The sequence below is a fragment of the Aulonocara stuartgranti genome (assembly GCF_965226115.1).
Source record: "Aulonocara stuartgranti genome assembly, chromosome: 7".
NCBI classification, from domain to species: Eukaryota; Metazoa; Chordata; class Actinopteri; order Cichliformes; family Cichlidae; genus Aulonocara; species Aulonocara stuartgranti.
The window spans coordinates 28,095,852-28,119,436 of record NC_138945.1 but is presented as its reverse complement, the minus strand read 5'-3'; the positions used below and the strand labels follow the sequence as shown (position 1 = coordinate 28,119,436).

Below are 23,585 nucleotides of genomic sequence, written 5' to 3'. Positions count from 1 at the left end.
ATTATTAAACCGGTTCTTCCACGACGTCAAACCTCACGTACGCGTTTACGTGGTATCCTGATTGTAATCGCTGTTGCATTCAAGTGCAAGTGGGAATCTGATCAGACACGATCTCGATCTGGTGGTAGAAATATCTCTGTATAACTTCGGATGATTCAGTACACGCATTTTCTTTTTAAATTAATGTCCTGGCTATCACGGCAATGAAGTTAGTTAAGATAATATCACAGGTGCATGTGGGAAATCTGTGATTTAAGATTTAAGACATCATGATGATTGAGGTTAGGTTAGGAATTTTCCATCATTTATAAAAGGCTTTATCTGTCACACGTATTTAACCAATACATTTAACATGATACCCTGACACGTTTTCATTTCTCCTGTTTGACTGGAGCATTTGAAACTAGAAGAATTTGAGCACCAGTGAAGGCAGCTTTTCCTTTTCAAGAAACTTGTGAAATTAGGTCCCAATATTTTTGTAAAGTCATAAAAAAAATCATATTGTTTCGTCCTTATGACAATACAGAAAGCGAAATATTATACTGTAGACCTTTTCAGCTTAACTAATGAAAACCTGACCAACATCTGTCCATAGAAAAGCTTTTAAGTTAAAATGTCAACTTACTTTTGCTTAGGTGGACCTCATTTTGGCTAAAATAAGAGAAACTAAATTGATTTCAAATGACTTTCAATAACAAACAATTAAAATGTATTTGAAGTGAATTATCAGCCTCTCACTGTCTGCATAATTATAGCTGTGATGAAAAAAGAAAACAAATATGTTCAAACTGTAAACGTGTCAAGGGGAGTCGGTATTTTTATCTGTAAGTTTCCGAGAAGGCCCTGAAGGCAGCACGTCAAACACATACCCTCCCCTCCCCTGCCTGAAGCTCCGCTATCTTTAGCACTGTAAGGATTACGGTGCGCAGTGTGTGTGTGACTGCACTTCGGTGCGACGTGCTCGGCTTATCGCTGTGGGCTCATTGCGCTGAAGCTCTCCTGCATCAGAGAACAAAAACCTTAAAAAAGAAGAAGAAGAAGAAGTGATGGGGGAATGACAACAAACCCCGTCCCCGTCTGCGGTTCAACGTCCCCGAAAAGACCCAAGGATGCTGCTGTTCTCCAGCCCGAGGTGCGGGCGCAGGCGCCGGGCCTCGCTGCTGCTGCCGCTGCTCTCCGCGGTCCTCCTCTGTGTCATCCCCGTCAGCGCTAGACTGCCAGGTAAATCCCCAACGGGACACCTTAACATCCGTGGCCTGAGCTTGTTTTCAGCTGTAGCGCGACTGTCTGTCGCTCCAATTAACGCTACTAGGACGTGTCACCAAAGAGCTTTTGTTATTAACGCGGGGAAGAGATGTGCAACTATACAAGTGTGATTTGTTCACACTTTAATTGTTGGTTATGGTGTTCGTTTGGTTGTGTATGTGTCTTGCTGCTGAGGGCAGGTTAAGCAAGTGCGTGTGAATCTGAATGAGTGACAAGAGCACAATGGAAAGACAAAGGCCAAAAATTCAAATTTCCTTCCTTGTCAGGTTACTCAGGCTGTTCTGTGCTGACAATTGCACCTTTGTTAATGTCACAATAACCCTATAAAATGTAAGACAAATGAAGTGATGTGTAAACCAAGTGGGCAATTTTTAAGTATGTGGGAACTACCAGGCTGCAGGTTTATATGTGAGTGTGTGTGTCTAATGTTTTACCACACAGAGATGGTTGCTGTTAATATGTGCAGGGGCGATAATCTGCTTCTCAGCCATTAATGCAGAAAACCCGTGGGAGAACCAACAGCTGGATTCATGTAATCTTTATCTTTTATTAAAGGCATGCACCCATCAACACACACACATGCACACACACACTATACTCAACATTGACTGCCTCTATTGACCCAAACCAGTATGAATTTGTTGATGTTAATGTATATTTTTTAGATTTCTATAAGAATGAATGTGTAAAAAGAAGAAGCCTGTTTTCAATTTAAAGTGGTTGTTCAAGGCGTGTGCTCTGATGTGCTTTGTGACAAATGAAATGTGCGTAGTGTTTACATTTGAAGTATTGCATGTGCAGTGTGAATGGACTTTGACTGATGTACGACGGCTTGGAGAAATGAAAGCTTTAAACGAAATGCAGTACAAATTCTTGGTTTTCAGTCACAGCAGAAAGGGATGCTGTGATACATCGGTACTAACAGTAATCGTGATATTCATGGAATTTCTGGAATTACTGTCAATAATCCAGTGCCAATGGCTATTTGATTGACATCCCAAGAAAGATGGAATTGCACCTTAATGATGACTGCCACAAAAAAGGACCAATAACAGTAGCCAGGTTGTTTCTGCCACTCTGTGGCTACTTCTGAGTAATTTCTAGCAAAAGACTAATATTGTTACAAGTCAAGACAGGATTTTGGGTATAAGAAAATGCAGCTGAGTACAATAGTAAGCTTTAGAACACTGTGTTGATTCATCTACGTGTAAATCATAGTTTACTTAACAGATTTGTAGCAGCCAGTGGTTCATTTGTGTTGCCCCGTGTCCTGTTAGGTCTCATTTCTTTGAAAAGTTTACTTTTTTAATGCCACTGAATTAATGGAATACACATTGCAATATACTGATTCACACGCCTGTATCATTATACGTGTCAACAGATTCTTGCCGATAACATGCCCCATAGTAATGTGAATATATCCAATTCTTTATATTCCTGGAATAGATGTAAATTATGTAAATAAGCAGTAAACCCTTGCAGACTTCACTGACATCCCCTGGGCTCCAAATGGTGTGAATTTGCTCTGTCTTGTGCTTTCTTGGTAGCCAAGGCCATTTGAGAAACTGCTGCTTGAATGTCAAAAATTTAAAGAAGTGGTCGCTGAATATGTTGAGACCAGTTCTTTACTTTCTTTAGGAAGGAATATTTTTTTAAATTCTCAGGTTTCTATTGAGCTATAAGATTAGGTTTGGTTGCTCTTTCAGTGATAGTTTATACGCTTACTAGCTTCCCTTGAAAGACATGTGTTTGACATCAGAAAGCTAAAACTGTGAAGCAAAATGATCTTTCTTGTGCATGAAGAGAAGACTTATGGAAAGCGGACTTAACATTTTGATGACGGGAAAGGCCAAAGCCGTCGCTGTTGTTGCGGAGAAATGCCCTTAAAAGACTGTAGACGTAGAGACTGGGAATGGGCCAATGTAATCAGGTGGTTTATTCAGGAGGCACTGACACATCATCATCGTGCTTAAGTAAGCCATAGAGCTTTCACTGAACACTGGGGTTTTTTGGGATGGAAGTAATCCAAAACCTCAATTTAACCAACTGATAACATAAAGTATGTCTATCCTGGTGGCCAAGATACAGAATAAATTTAGCACGCAGAGGTTGTTGTGTAATTCAGGCTCAGGGGTGTGTACTATATTAGCAACGCCAGGAGAGTCACCTTTTTTCACTCGGAAAAAAAAAGAAGCTTTGTTTGTCTAATTTTAGCATTTCATATTAGAAGCATCATCTCCACTTCTCAATATTCAGAATGAGTCTGGTCATTATTGTGCTGCCACACTTAAATGCCAAGTTTGTCATTCATTAAACCCACATAGAGTTGGAGTGATTAGTATTCAGAAAGCCTCTGCCTCCGGCTGTTTCTGCCACTAGGATTAGGATCTATATCTTCGCTGTCACACGCGCTCTCCTTTAAACACGCACAGCAACAATACTCATCTGTTGTCTTTTGATTTAAAAAAACAAAACAAAACACAGGACATTAAACAACTCTCACTGGGTTAATATACACTGTCTGGTATCACTGTATATTCTTACGAGGTAAAGCTTACATACAGTATGTTCACATGTGGATACGGTTAAAGACCTGCTATGTGTGTAAAGACATTTGTGTTTTCCTTTGGGTTTAAAAACAAAACTGCTCTTTTAGAAATGACATAACTGAAGCGGTCTATCACCTGTACAGTCAGTGACACTGCTGAGCAGACTTCAGGAAACATGAGCTCAAAAAATCTGTCTGGAATGAGGAACAAGACAAGTGGATTAACTAGGGCTTGCAAGGGGATTTCTGTTCAAAACAGTAAGGAAATAGTAGTTATTTTAGGCTACTCAGCATCTGCTGAGCAAAATGACCAAATTCATACACCGATTTGCACAGATACCGTGATTTATTTATTTATTTATTTTAATTGGAGTCTTTATGAACTCTGTTTCTAAGACAAAATGCAGATCAGAGATAAGAAAGTGCTCGTTCTGGTTTCATATGAACCTGTTATGTGGTTTGTGCAGTCATTGGTGGGATTAGATGTCACTCGGTAGAGAAAGGGAAAATTATTGAAATTACACAGTGGCCAGGAAACACTTACCAATAATATTGATCTATCTCACTGAGGTCTTTGTCTGGAAAAATAAGTGACCAGCCAAGGTTTTGCTGCAGTGGCTTCGTTAAAGCTCCCACTCCCCCTCGTATTTGAGAGCATTCTGTGGACTAGCAGACCTCTCTGGGAAATTAAAGGGCCAAAATTAACTTACAGAGCATCTAGAGCTATCTTTTCAAGAAATGAAGGACTCTGTGTGCTTGTTTCTTTCTTTTTCTCAACATCCATTCATTCACTCTTGTTAGTGGAAAATGATTCTATGTTTCTTTACCTTCTTTTAAATGTACAAAGATGCCTTTTCTCTGCCCTTTGTCTATGGTTAGATTAGTTTAGAATTATCCTCTTAGACTTTCCCAGCGAGGACATATTGTTTTAGATTGTTTTATCTCTCACAGCTTTCTCCCAGCTCTCTGCTGACGAGACTAGCGCCACATATGGAGTTGTTTATTTTATCTGTTTATTATTTTCTTATCCTGTTCTCATTGTCTTTTCTATAAAAAGTGCCAAGCCTCTGTTCACGACGTGAGTTGTTCTTTGCAGCTCACCCGTGCGCACGTTAAAGCATAAAAAGTAACCTTGTCTCATTGTGTCTTTATTTCTCCTGGGTTTTTTACAGAGTTTTCCCCCAACAACTCTGCTCCAGTTCACTCCAGTGCAGTCCAGTTTGGTCCTAACATATAAGCTAAAAGCCTTTTACTACAGTCAGATGAACTTTTGAACAACCAAGACACAGCTGCACGGAGCCCCAGATGTTACGTTGACAATTTTTACTCGAAAGCATCGTCTTAATATGTGGGAGCTGCAGTGACCTCAGTGCTTTCCCCCTAACCAGATGATCATTTTCAGTGATATCTCGGTGTGACATCCCCCAAGTCGGCTGTGTATTTTGCTGACTCATTTCACTCGCGCTGTAAGCCACAATTAGCTAATTTCAAACACACACACGTTTGATCAAACCCGAGTCAGCAGAATTTTACCTTCAATTAGTTTCTCTGCACTTCTTTCTTTTGATTACTGCTGTGTAGTAAAAGGTGAAAATTCAGAGCACCAAATTTTCTCTGTCAGCAGGTTTGCATTTGCGTGTAGCCACATCCTTAACAAGAATGTCTGCATCGGTTTAGCCTGATTTTAAATACAACTACTAGCAATACCTCATGCATGGGTTTCACTGCACTCTTTCCGTTGTGCATATAGTTAGAAGGAATGCCTGCCTCTATTGATCGATATTATTTACACTAGTCAATCTAATATATAATATTTTATAAGACTCACTAAATGAATATCGTAGGATGGATATTTGAAATATTGTACTGCAACAACTGATCGTGCCAGGAGCAAACAAACAAGATGACCATGAAAAATAAAATGGGGGGAAAAATGACAAAATAAAGGAGCTTTCATTTGCTGCCTGCACACCGCCATTGTTTTAATCACTTTAACCTCTGTTCTGTTCGCTGTGGGATGTGCTGCTTTGCTTCACTCTAATGATAATGACATAGTAATTGTCTCCCGTGTAATGGGTTAGACTCATCATTGTCTAAAATGACAGAAGTTACTGGAACAGAAATATAAATGGCAGACTGTGATAAGCCAGACGAGGTATGGGCCTGATTGGCAGTAGTATAAAACAAAACCTTGTTCGACCTCATTTTTCCATCATGTAAAAAAAAATAAATAAAAAAATGTAATTTGCCTTAAGCTACCAGTGTATTTCCTGCCTCTGTCTTTTGAGCACGACTGCCTGTGTTTCTGCATGTCTGTTTGAGCTTTTGCTCGCATGACTAGCAGGTGTAAATCATGCCCCATTTTCCACCCTAATTTTAGGTGAGTCATCGTACCAGATCACCGAGGGAAACTAACACCTACGCTACTGAAAATGATAATGTAGACAGTTTTCACAACCTCAGCCATTTATAGCCACTTACAGCTCTATATTTTGGCTTCAGGGTTTTTGGCATGGTTTTCTGAGAAATGAGGCAAGTGGGTTGGGGATTACAGAACAGTTAATATGTCCACTTTTTCTGTCTCTGCGATAAATAAAGCTGACTCTGAAACCTATACGTTGCTGCCACTTGACAAACTGCCTCTATGTCCAATCAGAAGTGGTTTTAAATAATAGAATAGAATAGAATAGAATAGCTTTTATTGTCACTGTTACAAGAACAATGAAAGGCTGTTTGGCATTTCTCCATGTGTGTGAAGTACACAATAGCATAAGTATTTACACAATCACAGACAAATTTACATTTACAGTTATACATACACCTGCAAACATACGGATACACCCATACAAACATACATATATGTGTGTATATATACATGTATGCATGCGTACATACATACACACACATATTTCCACATACACGCATATATATATATATATATATATATATATATATATATATATATATATATATATATATATACATACATACATACATGCCATCTGAGGAGCAGGTGCAGTGTGATCAGTGATATTGCACATTGAGTAGGGGGGTGCTGTTGCAACTATACTAAATAAGGTTATAATAAATACAGTTTAAAGAGGTAGGGATGTTGGTTGCTTTGAAGTATAAATAGAAATCTGGTTTATATATGAGGTGTAATGTCCATGAGTGTTGGCAGTACAGTTATCCTCCAATCAGGGTGGAGGTAGGGCATGTTTGACGGCCTGTGGGTAAAAACTTCTGTTGAGTCTGTTTTTCTTCGACCTTATAATCATTTAACTGCAGAAAAGGGAAATTATCCCAGCTGTATAAAATGTCCTAATGTGTTTGGGTTTTTTTTCTAGCTAATTTCTTTATATTTTGCGAAGAAAATGGAAAGTAGGTGTTTGGATTTGTTGAGATGTGCATGCATAAATGGAAATGCAGTAGATAAGGCAAAGACCAAATTTGCAGAATTCTGACAAGCTAGAAAGTCAATATTTGATATGCCCAACTTTATCATCCAAAGTTCTTCCTTGGATGTTGGCTGGCTTTTGTTCTGTTCTCTCTTAGCATGATTTTCCCATTTCACTTCCTTCAGAATGAGGTTTTGACAGCCATCCTTGTTCTGAGGCTCTTTATAATGACTTGACCAGCATATTGGCTCGTGTTACATTATTCTGCTGTAATCCACTTCCATGGTAGCGTACATTAGCAGGTCTTTTTCCAGCAGATGCCAGGGAAAACAAACCACTACAAACATGTTGTTGGCATTTGTTAGAGCATAGTGGATAAACAGAATTCCAAAAAGCCGCATATGCAAGCATAAAAACACTCAAATCGAGTCAAATTTACTATCCATGGGGACTATATCAAGTGAGGAGCTGTGCACAGACCTCTTTAATGTTTTCACTTGATTTGGACTGTTGGGCTGCTTCCTGTCTGCTATCAAAGGGTCAGGAAATGAACACAATGGGAGTGTATGGTCCTCCTGGCATACCCATTTCCTGCTTCCTCTAACTCGCTTACATTCACACACATGGCTGTGTGGTTTATTTTACTGTATTTGTAGAACAGCTTAAATGTGTACACAGTAATGTGACAAAAGTTAGAGAAAAAAAAAAATCAAAGATTTTTTGTGTGCATGTGTCTTAGTGTTGGTCTGGGAGTGTAGGTGTGTACCAGGCTGTGTGAGAATGCCTCTGCTTGCCTCTCATTTCTTGCTGGCAAAGCTGCTGCTTAGCACACAGCCTGGCAACAGCAGCAGCAGATGGTTAGTAAAGTCATTTTTCACTTGTTCCAAGGACTTCTGAGTCCCTGAGTTGCATAATGTTTTTTTTTTTCACACCTCCTCTGTCTTAGCTGAGACTAAACGTCCTTATCTAGTGCAGAAAATCTGCTTTTTCAAATGTGTATCTATATTATTAATGTGTATCCATTCTCCATCTCTTGTTCTGTCTTGTTTTATATTCCTCTTCCTTTGTCATCTTAACTGAGCTTCCTAATTAGCATCAACACTGTGTGGACGCAAGGCCACCTCTTTGCCTGTTTGACGTTGTTACGGCCGCTGGCCTCAGGTGGCCCCGCCTTCCTCCATGGAAGCTACAGTGCTCCAGGACTCACGGGGGATTGGCTGGCCCGGACATATGCCCGCCCCAACTTCATGCGGATCCGAGCCTGTCAGACTACGCACTTCGATGATTCCTTTTGTCACAGCCACAAACAGATTTGAGCAGCTTGGTCATACGATTGTCATGTTGTTGAGCATCTTTGTTTGTTCATTTATGGTGGCCTTGACAGCTCAGAACATACGCGAGGAAAACCGATGCCTGTAGACTGAACAGAAGCAAATTGGGACACATCTCTGCTGATTTAATAACATATGTTCAGCATTAGGCAAATACGGTACACTTCAACTAATGCCCACTGCATGTATTTACTTAGCTATTTCTCATAATGCAGTGGATTAAGCACTCAGGGCCATGTTGTTCAGGTGTGTTTAGAAAAGTATCATCATATGTATTTGCGGTTTGGCTTTCTGGAGAACCAAAGGCCTACTACTGCAGATTAATTATTGTATAAACCTTTTTATGCTAGAAAATGGTAATGCATGCAGTTTCTGTTTGACTGCTGCACCTCTCACCATCATTTTCGCTCCGTTGTCAGCCTCACACATTCATGAGCACGGAGAGTGGGTTTGTGTATGTATGGCTGCTTGTGCGTGAGGTGAATAATTTTCCTCGCTCATGTGACTGCAGTAGGTTTCAGCACATTAACTTCCCACATGATGAATAACAGATGAAGTGCTGAAATTCTAGCAGTCTTATTATAATCAGGATGCTAAAAATAAAGAAAAAAAAATCCCGATCCCTAACTTTGACAGGAATGAAATTGTTCTTATCTTTTGTTGACATTTGTAAAATTTATATGACAAACAAATGAAGAATTGTCTTGTGTAATTTTGTTTGAACATTACAGGGATGTGAGCTTTTTTTAATGGTTACAGTGTTTCATATGCTAAGGCCAGTATAAGTAATTTCTGTTACTCAATGTTTCTGTTACAAATGTTTAGTTTACACTATGGGTTTTTTGTACCCATGGCTCTGTATGATGTCATGAGAGCACATATCCTTATATGGTCAACTCTGGTCCACACAAGCCCCTGCTAACTGGCGTTTGGACTAAAAGTGGAAGAAATCTGACATAAAGAGAAAAAGGACAAGGAGCTAAAATGACTTGTCAAGGAGCCAGTGTAAGATAAATAAGGATAATTTTGAAAGTAAATCATGCAAAGCTACTCTACTAGAGTCCAAGAAACAAATTTGAAGCTTAAAACTTGACTCCTTAAAAAACCCCAGAGACTCTGGAGTGACTCAGTAGAAATCGTAACCTCTTTCACTTCATCATCAGTATTTACTGCACGATGGAGGCAAAAATTACATTTTTCTTTAAGTCTAAAGGTATAAAATCATCATCATCATCATTTCTTAAGTTGCCTGATAATGATTTGTGCCACATGGTGATGACTGTGGTTTGCTTTTATTTATTTTATTGCCGCAAGCAGCTATAACATTTCTGAGCATATGGCAGAATTTTAGAGCACTGCTGTCCTGTGCTGTTACATTGAGAACCACAGCATTAGGCTTCATCCACTGGCAATCAAAGCACCTCGGGACCAAAGTAGTGGACTGATTAACTCACATTTACAGATGAGAACAGCTTATTTGATCTGTGACATGAGTGCATTCATCAACACCTAATCTGGGCCTAAATGGCTTGTGATCAAAGAGGTGTTAAATAAATAAACAATTGGTGGAGGGAAAAAAGAAAACTGACTGATGATTGTTGTGAGAGAGAATGAGAGAGGACAGATAAGCTTGAAAGGCTGTTTAGAAGAGGAATGCATTCTTAAACCGAAACTGGCTCTGTGCTTGTCTTTGGGAGTAAGAATAGGAGCTACCAGTGTTGTTTTCACATGGAGAAAAAAAAAGAAAGTCGATCTAAATTTTGGCGAATTCTGAATTAAGTGCATTTGCATGGTCTTACAGCAAACACATACCCAGCAATGAGCTGTACTCAGTCAGTTAAGTAAGTTTTTGCAGTTGCATAAAAGGACAAGGACAGAGTAAGCTCTAGTGATGCTTTTTTCCCTGTAAGGTTATAGATTGAAGGAAGTGGAAAGAAGCAACAGAGAGAACTTCTAATCTTGTAATTAGAAATGAGGGGAATTTGGTGCATGAGCATGCTACACTCACAGTGCTGTGGAATAACTAAGCAGGTGGTGAAAGATGGAGGTGACAGCGCTGCTGCTTTTCAGTGCAAACTGGAGAGAACAGAGTGTGACTTTGAATCGAGGATGCTCAGGGAGATTTCTACCTGCGTGCTACTCTAAAGCAAATCATAATTAAATATTTGCTTTTCCCGCTAATAGATGATTAATAAACCATTTTCTTTTTGTCAGCCACCAATGGTTCACAAAAATAAGCCCATGGTTTCCATTATCTCCAGATATTGTCTGTCAAACAGTGTTCTCAGATTACACATTCGCCCTTCACTCGCAGGCCAGGCCAGTCAGTGACATAAGAAGATGTGGATGTGTGCCCATCTGCCGATTGCAAAGTCGTGGCAGTGTGTAACCTTGTCAAATGTGTTATGTGTATGTGCTGCTGTTGAGAGTGTCAGATTTTCATTGAGTAAAGACTTTCACTGTAAGTCTGTTTAAAAAAAAAAAAAAAAAAGTTTATTATTCAAAGAATGAATCATCTAATTCACCTACAATCTTTTAAATCACTTCATAAATTTTGCCTTGAAAATGTGATGAATTTAACAAAGATGGACCAAAAAAACGTTTGGGTTATATCCACATGACGAGAAGAAATGAATTGAACAGATCAGCAGTACCAGTTTGGAAATGAGCGGCAAACAAAAAATTGCAAGTTTGTGATCTCGCTTTTACGCCAATGGTTTTCTGAGTGTTTTTATGGTGGTAAACAAGTTTAACTTTATATGTCATATTTAACTTCTTAAATATTTGATGTTTTGTGATGTTTTTGGTAATCAAATTTTATTTTCAGATACAAATTTGGGTTACAGCTGTTAAGAAAACAAGATAATCAAGATGAAATTTTCTTTAAGTGCACTCTTTTCCTTTCTTCCGTACATTATGAGTACAGCATATCCCTTCCTCTACAGCAGGGATTTCAAACTGATTTTACGTAATGGGCCGCATGTAGCTCACTTTGATCTTAAGTGGGCCACTCAAACTCCCTATTTTGTCAGCGCACTTTCAACAGTATGTGCCAGTTTTTCCACATGATGAAGAAATGCTCCTGCAGTAAATGAAAGGCCCCTGAGCCTAATGTTTGACACCCCTGCTCTACAATGCTGCACCTTCACCCTTTTCCTAGGAGCCTAAACTCAGTCCCTGCTGTGGCAGCCTCACTAGCTTGAGCCAAGTTTTTACAGTAGTCGTATATTACACTGTATACTTGACCAGCCCTGACCTGTTATTCTTTGGAAATACTGGAGTCTCCTCGTGTTCATTAAGCCGGCACCACTGCCCGCTGTGCTGTTCACCTTTAGCTGTGCAGCACTGCTGGGCTCATTATCCACTCTGATAACATACCAGAGCTCCACTTGCCCTCTGCCACCAACACACCTGCTGTGGTTCTGTGACCCACTCCCTCTTTTGTGTGTCTGTCATGCTGTTTGTGTATATATCCAGATGCAGCTCTGTGAAACCGGCAGTAATCGGGTCAAGTGATTAACCAGATATCGACGGCCAAACAGGTGGGGCTCACCGCGTTATAAAATCCAGATAGCTATAAAAAGTGTGGCTCTCTTACTGACAATATTAAACCTAAGAGGTTACATTGAACTCTTAAAACAATTTTCCAAATCTCTGTGAAGCTGTGATGTAACTCTGACATCAACAGACACTGTGTTCCACAGCAGGTCTTTTATTTCTAAACAGAGACACTAATAAAAGGACTGACAGTAATGGTGAAGCATTTCTTATTCGTTCAACGTGAAGAGCGCTATTTCACCGCCACGTTAAAAGCATCGTTTCTGCATCACATCAGTGTGACTGCGGTGCTGATGAGACTTATTTTCACTCCTCTCATGCAGCCCACGGGTGTCGCTCAGTCTGTGCTAAACAGGGGCGCGACTCCTGCAAGCGTGGTTCTTCAGATTGTGGTCCCTGCCGATCTCCTCTGCAGGAGAGTGAGGAAGGACGCTGCGTGCGTTATGGTATGTGGGGGGGAAAAAAGATAAGCGTGCTCTCACACGGCTCTGCACTTACTATGCTCACAAACTCCTCAGTTCCTGTGAGGACATTACAGCTCAAACTAGCACTTGATTTTAAAGACTTAACTAAGACAGAAGTAATGTGGTGTTGTTAGATATTATCCACCACACGATAATCTCACGAGTCTTTTTCTTCTACTGAACAACTGTAATTTTGTTTGGTTATCTTCAAACATTTCCAACCTTTTTTTTTTTAAGCACTAGGAAGTAAAACTGTTGAAATAAACTGTGTGAGCGTCTTTAATTCATTAAGCCTGTCAGCATGTTTTTCAACTGTGGGAAAAACTGGAGGACCAGGATAAAACCAGTGCACGGGATGGAAATGATCAGCTAGTTTAAAAACGTATATAATTTTTACTGACAAAATCATTAATCATTGACGTGAAAGGGCAGCTAATAATTAGGAACATTTGAATTCTGTGACTGTTTGCCATGCACGTCACTCTCCAGTCTTTGGATTCGCAGAGTTAAAACTGAGATAAAAAAATATATATATCAGCTTGACAAGAATAAACTGAGAATTTTGGACTAGTTCTTTGTGCATATTGTAATAACACTCTGAAGTTTGGTTACCTGTGTGAGGTTCAAATGGCTTCTCTCTGATAATAAACAGGCAAACGTGCTAATGTCTTATCCTAATGGTGTGATTCTTTGCCAGGGCATCTTATTGTGGTCCTCGCTCACCCCCCTCTTCTTCCTCCAATGCCTCTGGCAACTATGGCGTAGGCTGATTCTCTCTGTATTGTAATCCGTCCCTGCCCCTGCTACATCTAACACGCACACACACGTGCAGTGCCCCCGCACTGGCGGCCTTAATCACTCAGATGACATGCCTTTCTCTCTCTCTGTCTCTGTTAACCTTCATCTCCATCACTGAATCCAATATCTCTCAGTGAAAGAGCCAAGCTGCAGAAATAAATGCTATTTTTCAGATTTTCATGACGTGGCATTACACTGCTGACACGCACTCCACGTTTCACAACAGACGTTGGACAGAGAAAAGGCAGCATCTTGTGTTCAGGAGCGTGAACGTTTGCGTGTTTGAACCGTGTGTGTGTTTATGTCAGCTGGTGGGCCACATGTGGCTTTTTAAGGATTAATAATTTATATAGATTTGCAGCAGGAGAGGATCCAGTGCGAACTTGGCTCAAATTATTCTCAGCAGCATCAGAGAGCGAGGTAAACAAGAGGGGGAGATAAGTGTCAGCGGATAAAAGGTCACATCATGCAGAAGGAGAGAGGATTATTAACTGTCCGCTGGGATGATAAGATGCAATCGGTTAGTATAGTTACTTTAATGTTGGGTGGCATTTCTGCTTTTGTGTCTCTGTGATGTTTACGTATGTGGTGCTGTGAATCTAGTACATCATAGGTCTCTAAGCTTCCTAAAGTGGTTACATAAACCACTTTAGGAATACACTGCAGAATACACTGATCCACATGAGTCTCTCTCTCATTTTCACATTCAAATGCACATGCCCTCAAACACACACAAAAGGAACTGTAACAGATTCATTCATACAGTCTGTAGGTTTTTGGTGTATTTTCTTTGCACGGGGCTGTGGCTACCTCTGCTATATTACGTCCTGCATATTGCACTTCTGAGGTCATTCCTATTGTTCCAACTAAAGGAGTGATTACCTACATTTTTAGATCAAAATTCTGTTGTGTGACTGTTCGCCTCTATGGTGACAGTCGACTGTCGAGTTTCTACTGTTCAAAGTTATTTGTAAGCAAGCACTGGAAGTGGAGCAAGCGAGGCAAGCAGCACTTTTTTATTGTTTATTGTTGGGCCAGCCTGTGTTTGACATAGAGGTGTGCACTGCCATTTGTCAACACACAGTATGACTGAAAGCTGTGTCACCTGATTGCATGCTTGCTGTGAAACCGTATATGCTAAAGGCACAGCAATCGCTTTCTTCAGGAGTTATTTTTTTTTGCCTTTTATATCTACATGGAGCTATGTGAGACTCCCCCCCCCCGTTAGGTACACATGCTCATACTGACTTGTATAATGCAACATAAAACCAAGCCATCAATAACAAAAAGGCCATGACATGCTGACAGTTGAAAATATCCTGCAGCCATATACTTTTGTAAGATGAGGCGAGAAAAATTGTAACCTGAATTTCCATTATTTCAGTTTGTTTACAAATGAGCTCGTTTTTTGTTGTTGTTGTTGTTGTTTTTCTTTTCTGTGACTCGATGAAATGTTAACAAGGCACACTGTATTAAAAATAAGAAAAAATATGATCACCATCTGAAATTCAGTTTAATTCCGTTTTGTTTATGTATAAAGCGCCAAATTAAAGCAACAGCTCACCTTAAGGTGCTTTAAATTCTAAGGTAAGACCCTACAATAATACAGAGAAATCCCTTTGAGCATGCATTTTGCTATAAGGAGAAGGAAAAGGTTCCTTTTAACAGGAAGAAACCTCTGGCAGACCCAGGCTCAGGGAGGGACAGCAATCAGCCGCGACTGGCTTGAGGTGAGGGGAGGAAGACGGGACAAAAGAGACATTGTGGAGGAGAGCATAGATTCATAAGAGCTAATGATTAAATGCAGCGTGGTGTGTAAAAACATAGTGAGCTAGTTTGATGCTCTTTTTTTGTCAATGTTATTCGTATACAGATTTATCATAGTTAATCAATCCCGCCATTTATACCACTCCTGCTGTTCTACTTTTGTAAAACTTAAAGTAAAATAACTCCCATGTAACATGTTTTACAGCCTGTAAATCATCAATGATGTGTATGATGCTCAACACTAAGTGGTCAAAAAGTACTGGGTCACCTTGGCGTTACTTCTACTCTGATTCCTGAATGCTTCCACTTTGCATTAATCCGACTTACAGCGGATTGTGGAATACCTAGGAAGGTATTCCACAAAATTGACTTCTTGCAGTAGCAGTAGCATACTAATACAGTACCACACTTGAATCACTGAGCTCTGTTGAATGACCCATTCTTTTGCAGATGTTTGTAAAGGCAGACTGCATGGCTAGGTGGGACTGTGGCCCAGTACTTTGTACATGTAGTGAATGTACCAGAGAAAGAAGCATGACTCATTTTATCAGTTTACGTGATTAATTTTTTATCAGTTTTACCATCAGAACATTTGCCCTCAGCAAATATTACAGCTGTTGTTTTTTGTTACTTTTGTTGTTTTTTTTTGACATTTGAAAATCAGGAAACAGAAGTTGATAGAAATCAAATAAATTTGGCTCTGTTGTCTATTATATACCTGAAATTAAATTTTTATTTTTACAGCTACTGTTGCTATGCTGGGTTTGCTGCTTTGTGTAGTTATTTTACATAACAGTATCAGTATGAATATTTGCAGATTTTAATAACTGACTGACCTCTAAAAATCGCCTTTCTAAGACTTGATCAGAGAAAAGATCAGCGCATTCTGCGTGATTTATTGCCAGCTTCTTAGACTTTTATTTTCTCTTTATATTAGTAGGCGTCGTCATTTTGTGTAAGTATGCATGGAAAAACAGGTGCGGCTCTTTATTTGTGATAGAAATTCTGCTGGTTAGGTTTCGCACTGACCTAAAAGCGTGCACTCAGCTGCGACTAACTTTTATAGCAGGTGGATAATGGCTCGGTGCTACAATTATAAAGTACACAGGAACCAACTTGAGAGATGAAGTGGCAGAATGGCATTTTAACTACGCACCAGTCCCTCCACTCACCACCTTATAAAGTAAATACAAGATTCTGATTAAACTGTGACCTTTTTTTGGTTTCTTTCCTCTGGCTTAATTGTCTTCTTGACCTTTTTTCCAAACCCACTGAAAAGAGCATGTACTGATCTCAGAGCCATGACCAGCACTGTTTAGTCACAGATCTTTAGAAAATCTGAGAATATTTTCAACTGTTAGTTTTACTCCTGGCTCAGAATTAAACATTTGGGAGTGAATGTAAGTGTGAGCCACCTCCAGATAGTAAAGGCAGTAAGTGTGTCTATTATGATTGATGATTATGAAGACCAGTTTAAAAAAAAAAAAAAAAAAAGGTCAGGTTAAAAATAATATTACAATGCTGGCAGGTTTCTCCTTGTTTTTTGGCTTAAATTTCTTGAGGTCGCGCCAAAAAAAAAAAAAAAAAAGTACTGTGCTGCAAAAACCCTGAATTGACGCTTAGTCTCCATCTTGTCTACCGCCATTAATTCAACTACACACTAGGTGGCAGCAGGACACACCGATTATACATTAACAGGCCAGAGCTCAGTTACTTCTTGTCCTGCTGCTTCTAAGCATGCTGACATAAAACTAGGTTTAATCGCTTTATAGCTTGTAATTTATAAAGGAGCAGTGATATAGTCAATATAAATATTTACTTTTTTGAGAGCTTCTTCCTCGTTTTGTTTTGTTCCGTTTTTGGTCTGAAAACATGTAATTGTGTCATAGTATTTTTGACATTTCTGTAGAATTAATCAAGAACCTGCAAACGAGGCGACTAATCCGATAAGTCAGTCATTTACGGAAAGGAGGAAGTAAGTGTGCATGTCTGTGTGTACATGTGTGATTTTCTTGGGTGGGAGGAAGAAATGTGAATGGTTTTTAAGTGGGAAAAGAAAAGAGCACATGTGTGTGTGACCCATATTGCCCTTTGAGATGTTTAATGTTTGTTTGTTGTACCCAACTGCCCCCTGGGTGTTCGCAAGAGGTTATGGGTCATTATCAGGCCGGTGGCGAAACTCTCTTTCAGAAGGAGAGGTGTCCATACTTGGTGAGTGACAATCCACCCACATTTTACAGTCACCACTTTTGTTGGGTGAATGATCAACCTTAGCCTCGGTGGGATGCTGAGGGATTTTTCTAAATATAATACTTTTATTTATTTATTTACTTTTTTTTTTTACATATCAGCTGCAGATTTTTTAGTAACACCACACATTTGTGACACCACCAGCCAGGCTCTACTTACTCTTGTGTGTTTCACTAGAATTTAAACCCACATCTCCACACGCTCCTGCCGACCACAGAGGCACAGTTGGTGCTCTTATCCACCTGCAGGGTACAGATGGTACGTCCCGCCTCCACAGACACCTGCTATGGAGTGCACTAAATAGCCAATGGTGTATGTGTGTGTTTGTGTGTGTGTGGTAGTGTTTTTGTGGTGGTGTGTGTGATTGGAGGGGCGAGGGGGGGTGACACAGTAACAAAGCACTCAGTGAAAGTGCTGGCATGTCATATCACACGCATTAGCTTGGCCAGATGGCCAGCCTTCTGGAGGGAAAGTGACACTGTAATCATTAATGTAGTGCTGGCGTAATAACGCATTCGTTTAGTTGGATTGAGTGGTGCTCTCCGTGCCTTTTTTTTTCTCCTTGGGAGTTTTTAAAATGCACGCTGTGCTAAATATTTGTTCAGGATGTTGATTGTGTGAGGGGTTGACTGAGAAAAGTAACCTGTGCTGAAAAATAGAATGGGTATTCTTCAAGGATCAGACAGGATGAATGGATAAAAAAGGCTCTTCATTGTCATCATTGACACAACCTTTAAAAATCAGAATCTCTCAAACGCTTTGAGTGATTCATTAATTTTCTCTTAAAATACTATTAAGTATTAAATCTTTCACAGTAAAGATTTTAGGAAAGAGTATTCTACTTAATGTGTCTTTTTATTTGTATTTCATTATATTTCTGTTCTGATCCTGAGAAATATGTATTGATTGTAGTCATTTATCTCTATAATGTTGTAGTTTTATGTAATTGAATACTGTAAAACATTTTTGTGTATTTAAACACTCAACTAGGAAAAAAGTTGTAAATTGAAATTGGCTGTAATTTAAAGAGCATCATCTCTATCAAATAAATTTTATTTATAACAAGAATCTCATGGGAATAATGCTGAATGGTGATATAATGTATTATCGTTCATGTAGTTAGATTTAATTCTTTTGATTCTTTATTTTACTCGAGGCTTCTTGTCTCACTAGGATTATATGCAAACAGCAATAATATCAAATTATAGCATTTGATATATAGCAGATAAGTGTTACAGGGGGAAACAACTCTTTGATTATCACCATTAGCAGTGAGCTGTGGGGTCTATTGTGAAGGCAGCAACTGGATCCCAGTGAAGCCAGGGTTTGGCTGATTGCTCCTGCCCCCCTGCGGTGCTTCCTCCTGTGGCCACACACACGCTCTCGGCCCCGGTCGCCCTGGAGCCTTTGGCTGTCCTGCAAGAATGTGACTCATTGTCTGGCCTAAAGGGCTGTTAACAACAGTTTAGCATTGTGTCCTTTTTAATCAGTCCCCTGGAGAAAAGAAGGCACGAGCATGCTCACTGTTTGTCACTTGAGAGTCAAAACACATGCAAATCTATGCATACATTCCTCAACCATATGCAAACGCTCCGTGCTTGTCCCTCCCCTGGTTACAACAATAGTCACCTGTCACCTTCAGTCACTAAACTGGATTAACTTTAAAGTTGTGTTTCTGAGACCTTTCGGAAAAGAGATGACAAAAACAAAGAGAGAAGAAATCCAAATAGTCAGTCGGTTGGAGGAGAGGAAGCCTTGATGCAAGTAACGTTCTGCAAAACTTGAAAACGCAATGATGTGCAAGTCTCATACACCCAGATTTTATTCACAATAGAACATAGAAGACGTGTAAAATGTACATTAACACGTCTCTACAATAAGATGGGAAAGGACCACTGTCTAGCAAACTCTCTGACACAACAGTGTGTAAACATCTGGGAACTGAGAAGACCAGCTGGACAAAGAGAGTAATGTTGTCCTAATTGTGTCGTATGAGCTTCTAGCTGCTGTTTTTCATTTCATTATATAGTATATAGTTGAACTGTCACATTGCTTCACACTGCCAGACTGCAACTGCTCTTTATGTACACTCTTTGTTGCTCATATATTGTGTTGCTAACATTGTTGTGCTTGAGAGACACCATTGATCAGAACCAAATCCTTGTATGTGTTTGCGCATATACTTTGCCAATAAATTATTCAGCCCCAGACTCAACAAAGTATTGACTCAAGGGGCTGAATAATTACGCACACCCCACTCTTCAGTTATTTATTTGTAAAAAATGTTTGGAATCATGTATGATTTTCGTTCCACTTCTCACATGTGCACCACTTTGTGTTGGTCTTTCACGTGGAATTCCAATAAAATTGATTCATGTTTGTGGCTGTAATGTGACAAAATGTGGGAAAATTCAAGGGGGCCGAATACTTTTGCAAGCCACTGTAAAATTAGTCTGTGGTTACTATCCAATTTGTATGCTATATGAATGAGTTCATTGTTAAAGGCTTTGGCTTTCACTGCGATTGTTACTGCTTTTTATAATCGGTGGTTTAATTCATTAATTCTCTCAGTAAAACGTCTGAATCTTTTCTCATCTTTAGATAAGATTAAAGCCTATGACCTGGATGAAGAAATTGACTTCCTTCACTCCATCATTGAGAGACAGGAAGTGTTGGAGATGAAGCAACAAACAACAAGAAAGCAATCCAAACATCCAGGTAAGAAAAATGCAGCAGAATCGTATAGAAGTGGTAATCACACATTATTCTCCATTTGAGACAGAGGCTTGAGTATTATTGTTTTTTTTGGTTTTTTTAAAGCTCATAGAGTGTTTTGTGTCCCATTGAAGTGTTTCTTTTATTATGTTATGCTACATGTTACATTTCAGCTGTCTGATTATTGCATACCAGTCATCTGTGAAGCACTTTGACTGATCAGATAATGCTTTTCCTTCCTTTTACTTGTAACCTGTGATTGTGACTCTGTTGCTGTTTTTGCTTCCTACTCTCTCTTTCCAGTCGCCATTATTTCCGGAACAGATAGAAAAAACAGCAAGACGGATGCCTCCAAACACAAAAAGAAGATACAGGGAATAATGTTAAGTGAAAGCCTGAATATCTCCACTGCAGCTCCATCTTCTAATGCAGCAACACCACAACCCTGGACCGCTGATGTGGAGGGCCGCGCTGGGCCTATACCTGTGCCAGCACCCATGGCAGACACCGTAATTATTAGTGAGTATAAATTCATGTACTCAGTACACAACAGTGCCAAGGGGCCTGATGTTTGCAGCGAGAGGCTTCAAGAGGCTTCTCTGTGTACCCACAAAGGGAAAAAACCACTTTTTCTCTGTTAGCAGGAAATTCAGGTTTCTGGTGCAACATTAGGGTGTAACCAGATAAAAAATTGGGCCTTGTCTTATTTCTTATCAAGCCGTTTTGTTGCCTCCTAGCTCTAAGTTTGCCTTAGAAGATCTTATCACTGTCGTCAATGTTGCGCATCATTTTGATGTCCAATTATACTGAGCGAATTAGCTAACAGGTAATTAAATTAGCCATCATAAATGCCTAGCACAGTGGTTATCAGTTTCTCACTCACTTACTTGTTATTTGCCCCTAACAGGCTCTGTTCCCCTCTGTTTACCTCTTTCTTTGTATCAATTTGCAGTTATCATCTCTGTGTGTGTGGTGGTGGGAACGGTGGCAGTGATCCTGGCTACTGTCTGCTACATCAAGTAAGTGTGAATACCGAAAATCTGAAGTAATGCAAGAGAAAGCTGCTGAATAAAGTTTACCAGAATATGAAATTCTCATTTGAAATGAAGTGAGTGCAACACAAAGCCAAATCTAGTGTGTTTGCAACAATACAGCAGTTAGTTAATTTATATTTAAAAAAAAAAAGTCATTTATTTTACATTTTGAAGTCAAAAAGAACTAATAGTTTACACAGTTACATGCAGTATAATCTATGAAATGTTTAGTTCTGTTTGGTTTTATGCATTTAATAACTTAAAGTTATAAAGACACATGCTGTGCAAGAACATTCAGAAACTCTTTGACGTGGCCGTGAGATCAGAACCTGCTTAAATCTGCTGTCACCATAACCTACCATAAGCTCTGAGGTTGTGTTTAAGATTGTTTTTAAGTGGAAAACCCCCTCAAGTATTAAAAGAAGCTGATGATGCCCACAGGTTTCAAAAAGAATCACATCTTGCCGAGAAGGTAGACTACCCTGCTTTTGGAGGGGCGGGTGTATCTGCCAGTGGTACTTCGGTAAGCGCCCATCTCTAGCTTTGCCTAACGGGTATTATTAGTTCTGTTTCTCACTTCTTCTTCTGCTTTAACCACAAGGTTTGTGAGCTTCTGTCTTCAAATGTGTGATCCACACTTCCTGCTTTTGTTTGCTCCACAGATGGGAGATAAGACTCTGGCCCAAAGTGCTCAAATGTTTCACTATCAACATCAAAAACAGCAGATGCTCTCAATGGGAAAGTAAATTATTTGCTATTTTGTCTTTCTCTCTTTTTGCAACACCTTTGTGCCTTTTTATAGACTTTAAACCACATCCTTTCCCTGTGCCCTTTGACCCCATCACCTCCACATTAACTCAAGTGTCGATTCGTTTTTTTAGTCACAAGCCAGAACAGAAAGTCAGTGAAACTGAGGGCACATCAGATGAGGAAGAGGTGGGAGGTGACTTCACAGTATACGAGTGTCCCGGACTTGCACCAGTGAGTAAACGCACGCATAAAGTCGCGCATACACATATTTACAGCACTGATCATTCCTAATGTTTTATGACTGGCTGCTCATTTTCTGCGCTCTCTCAACAGACTGGAGAGATGGAGGTGAAGAACCCTCTGTTTGATGATTCAGCTGTACCTTATCAGGGGAATGCAAAATGAATGCTGAGCACTTTACAGTGTGCGCACACACACACACACACACACACACACACACACAGGCATACAAGCCATTTTTCTGGAAGATGCCTCGCAATTTCACACTGCATGCATCGAAATGAAGGATTCTGGTAGAAGATGATGTGATAAAACTGACTTTTTCCTGTTCACCCTTTACTCTATCTCCCCCAGCACGGCTTTTAATACTACAAATGTGTGGTGGTTTCCTTGTTAATTTATTTCTGTGTCTGTTTCGAAGCCACTTTGTCTTTTAATGTAAGTTTGCATACCCCGCTAGGTGTTTGTCCTACCTAAATGTCAAACTCTAAGTTAAGATTTCTTCCTCAACCTTTGTTATTTTCCTAAAATTCTGCAGCTGTTTCCAAAGAATATGATACTATAGCTAAAAAGTGTACCATGCAGATACAAATAAATAAGCTGAAAACGTTCTAACAGTCGACAGCCTGAACAGATACCCAGGAAAAACTCCCTAACAAAACACAAGGTTTAACATTAAAAATATTAGTGTTGTTGAGTTTGTTTGTTTTTTTTGTTTTGTTTTGTTTTTGTTTTTTATCCACATAAGCTGCACATGAAGATTTTTAAGACTATAGATATATTGAATAGAAATGAAAATGAAGTACTCAGTGATGTATTTTGCATGGTTTGATTGTATAGTGTTTGAAACATGGCAATGCTGCAATGAATTTTCTGCCTCCTGTATGTATGTATGCATCCTATTGCTGCAGGACAAATGTACAGTAAAAGTGACTTCCAAGCACTTGAATGAAATTTTGGAGACAGGCTGTTGTGATAGACGTGTAGGTGGTAATAATCTCTGTCTTGTATCGTCTTTCTTGCCTCTTAGCAGTCCCAAGTTAACCTCATGCTGCAAATTGTACATACAAAGAGTGATAGTGTTCACTTTTTATAGATATTTGTACATGCAGACTAACTACTGGAATTAAAACTTTTTACCACATGCAACATGGACGTTGTTTAGCCTTTTATTTCTGTGGATAACATTTGGTAATGTGCAGAAATTTGTGCCACCCCTCAGTAATTTGCTTCCATAGACCTGGACTTTATTGCATTCTTTCTGAAGACATTTCTGACCATTTTCAGAGGAATGATGAATAATTGAAGCATCAGTCTACACATAACAGAGAACTTAGGAAAACAAAACATTTTAAATAGTCTATTTAGAGACTTTATTATTAGACCCCTGCCCCTAAAACACTTTTTTTTTTTACCATTTCTTTACTTAAATTTCCAGAAAATGATCAACAGCAATGCAGTGTGAC

At 39.4% G+C, this 23,585-nt stretch overlaps 1 protein-coding gene across 1 annotated transcript; it reads left to right on the top strand.

The window, feature by feature from the left end:
- Positions 1–895: 895 nt before the first annotated feature.
- On the top strand, positions 896–23,268 carry npdc1a (neural proliferation, differentiation and control, 1a). Its single transcript, XM_082539720.1, has 8 exons — positions 896–1,221; positions 19,982–20,098; positions 20,399–20,614; positions 21,048–21,114; positions 21,571–21,652; positions 21,792–21,871; positions 22,011–22,110; positions 22,213–23,268. Exons 1-8 carry the CDS (start codon positions 1,110–1,112, stop codon positions 22,282–22,284), a joined length of 846 nt encoding a protein of 281 aa, XP_082395846.1. The 5' UTR covers positions 896–1,109; the 3' UTR covers positions 22,285–23,268.
- Positions 23,269–23,585: the final 317 nt, after the last annotated feature.

Excerpts from the sequence above, each read along its gene's own strand:
- npdc1a (XM_082539720.1), top strand. The coding sequence starts at position 1,110 with ATGCTGCTGTTCTCCAGCCCGAGGTGCGGGCGCAGGCGCCGGGCCTCG. Across the intron at positions 1,222-19,981 it reads CGTCAGCGCTAGACTGCCAG|ATAAGATTAAAGCCTATGAC; the intron begins GTAAATCCCCAA and ends TCTCATCTTTAG. Across the intron at positions 21,653-21,791 it reads TATCTGCCAGTGGTACTTCG|ATGGGAGATAAGACTCTGGC; the intron begins GTAAGCGCCCAT and ends TTTGCTCCACAG.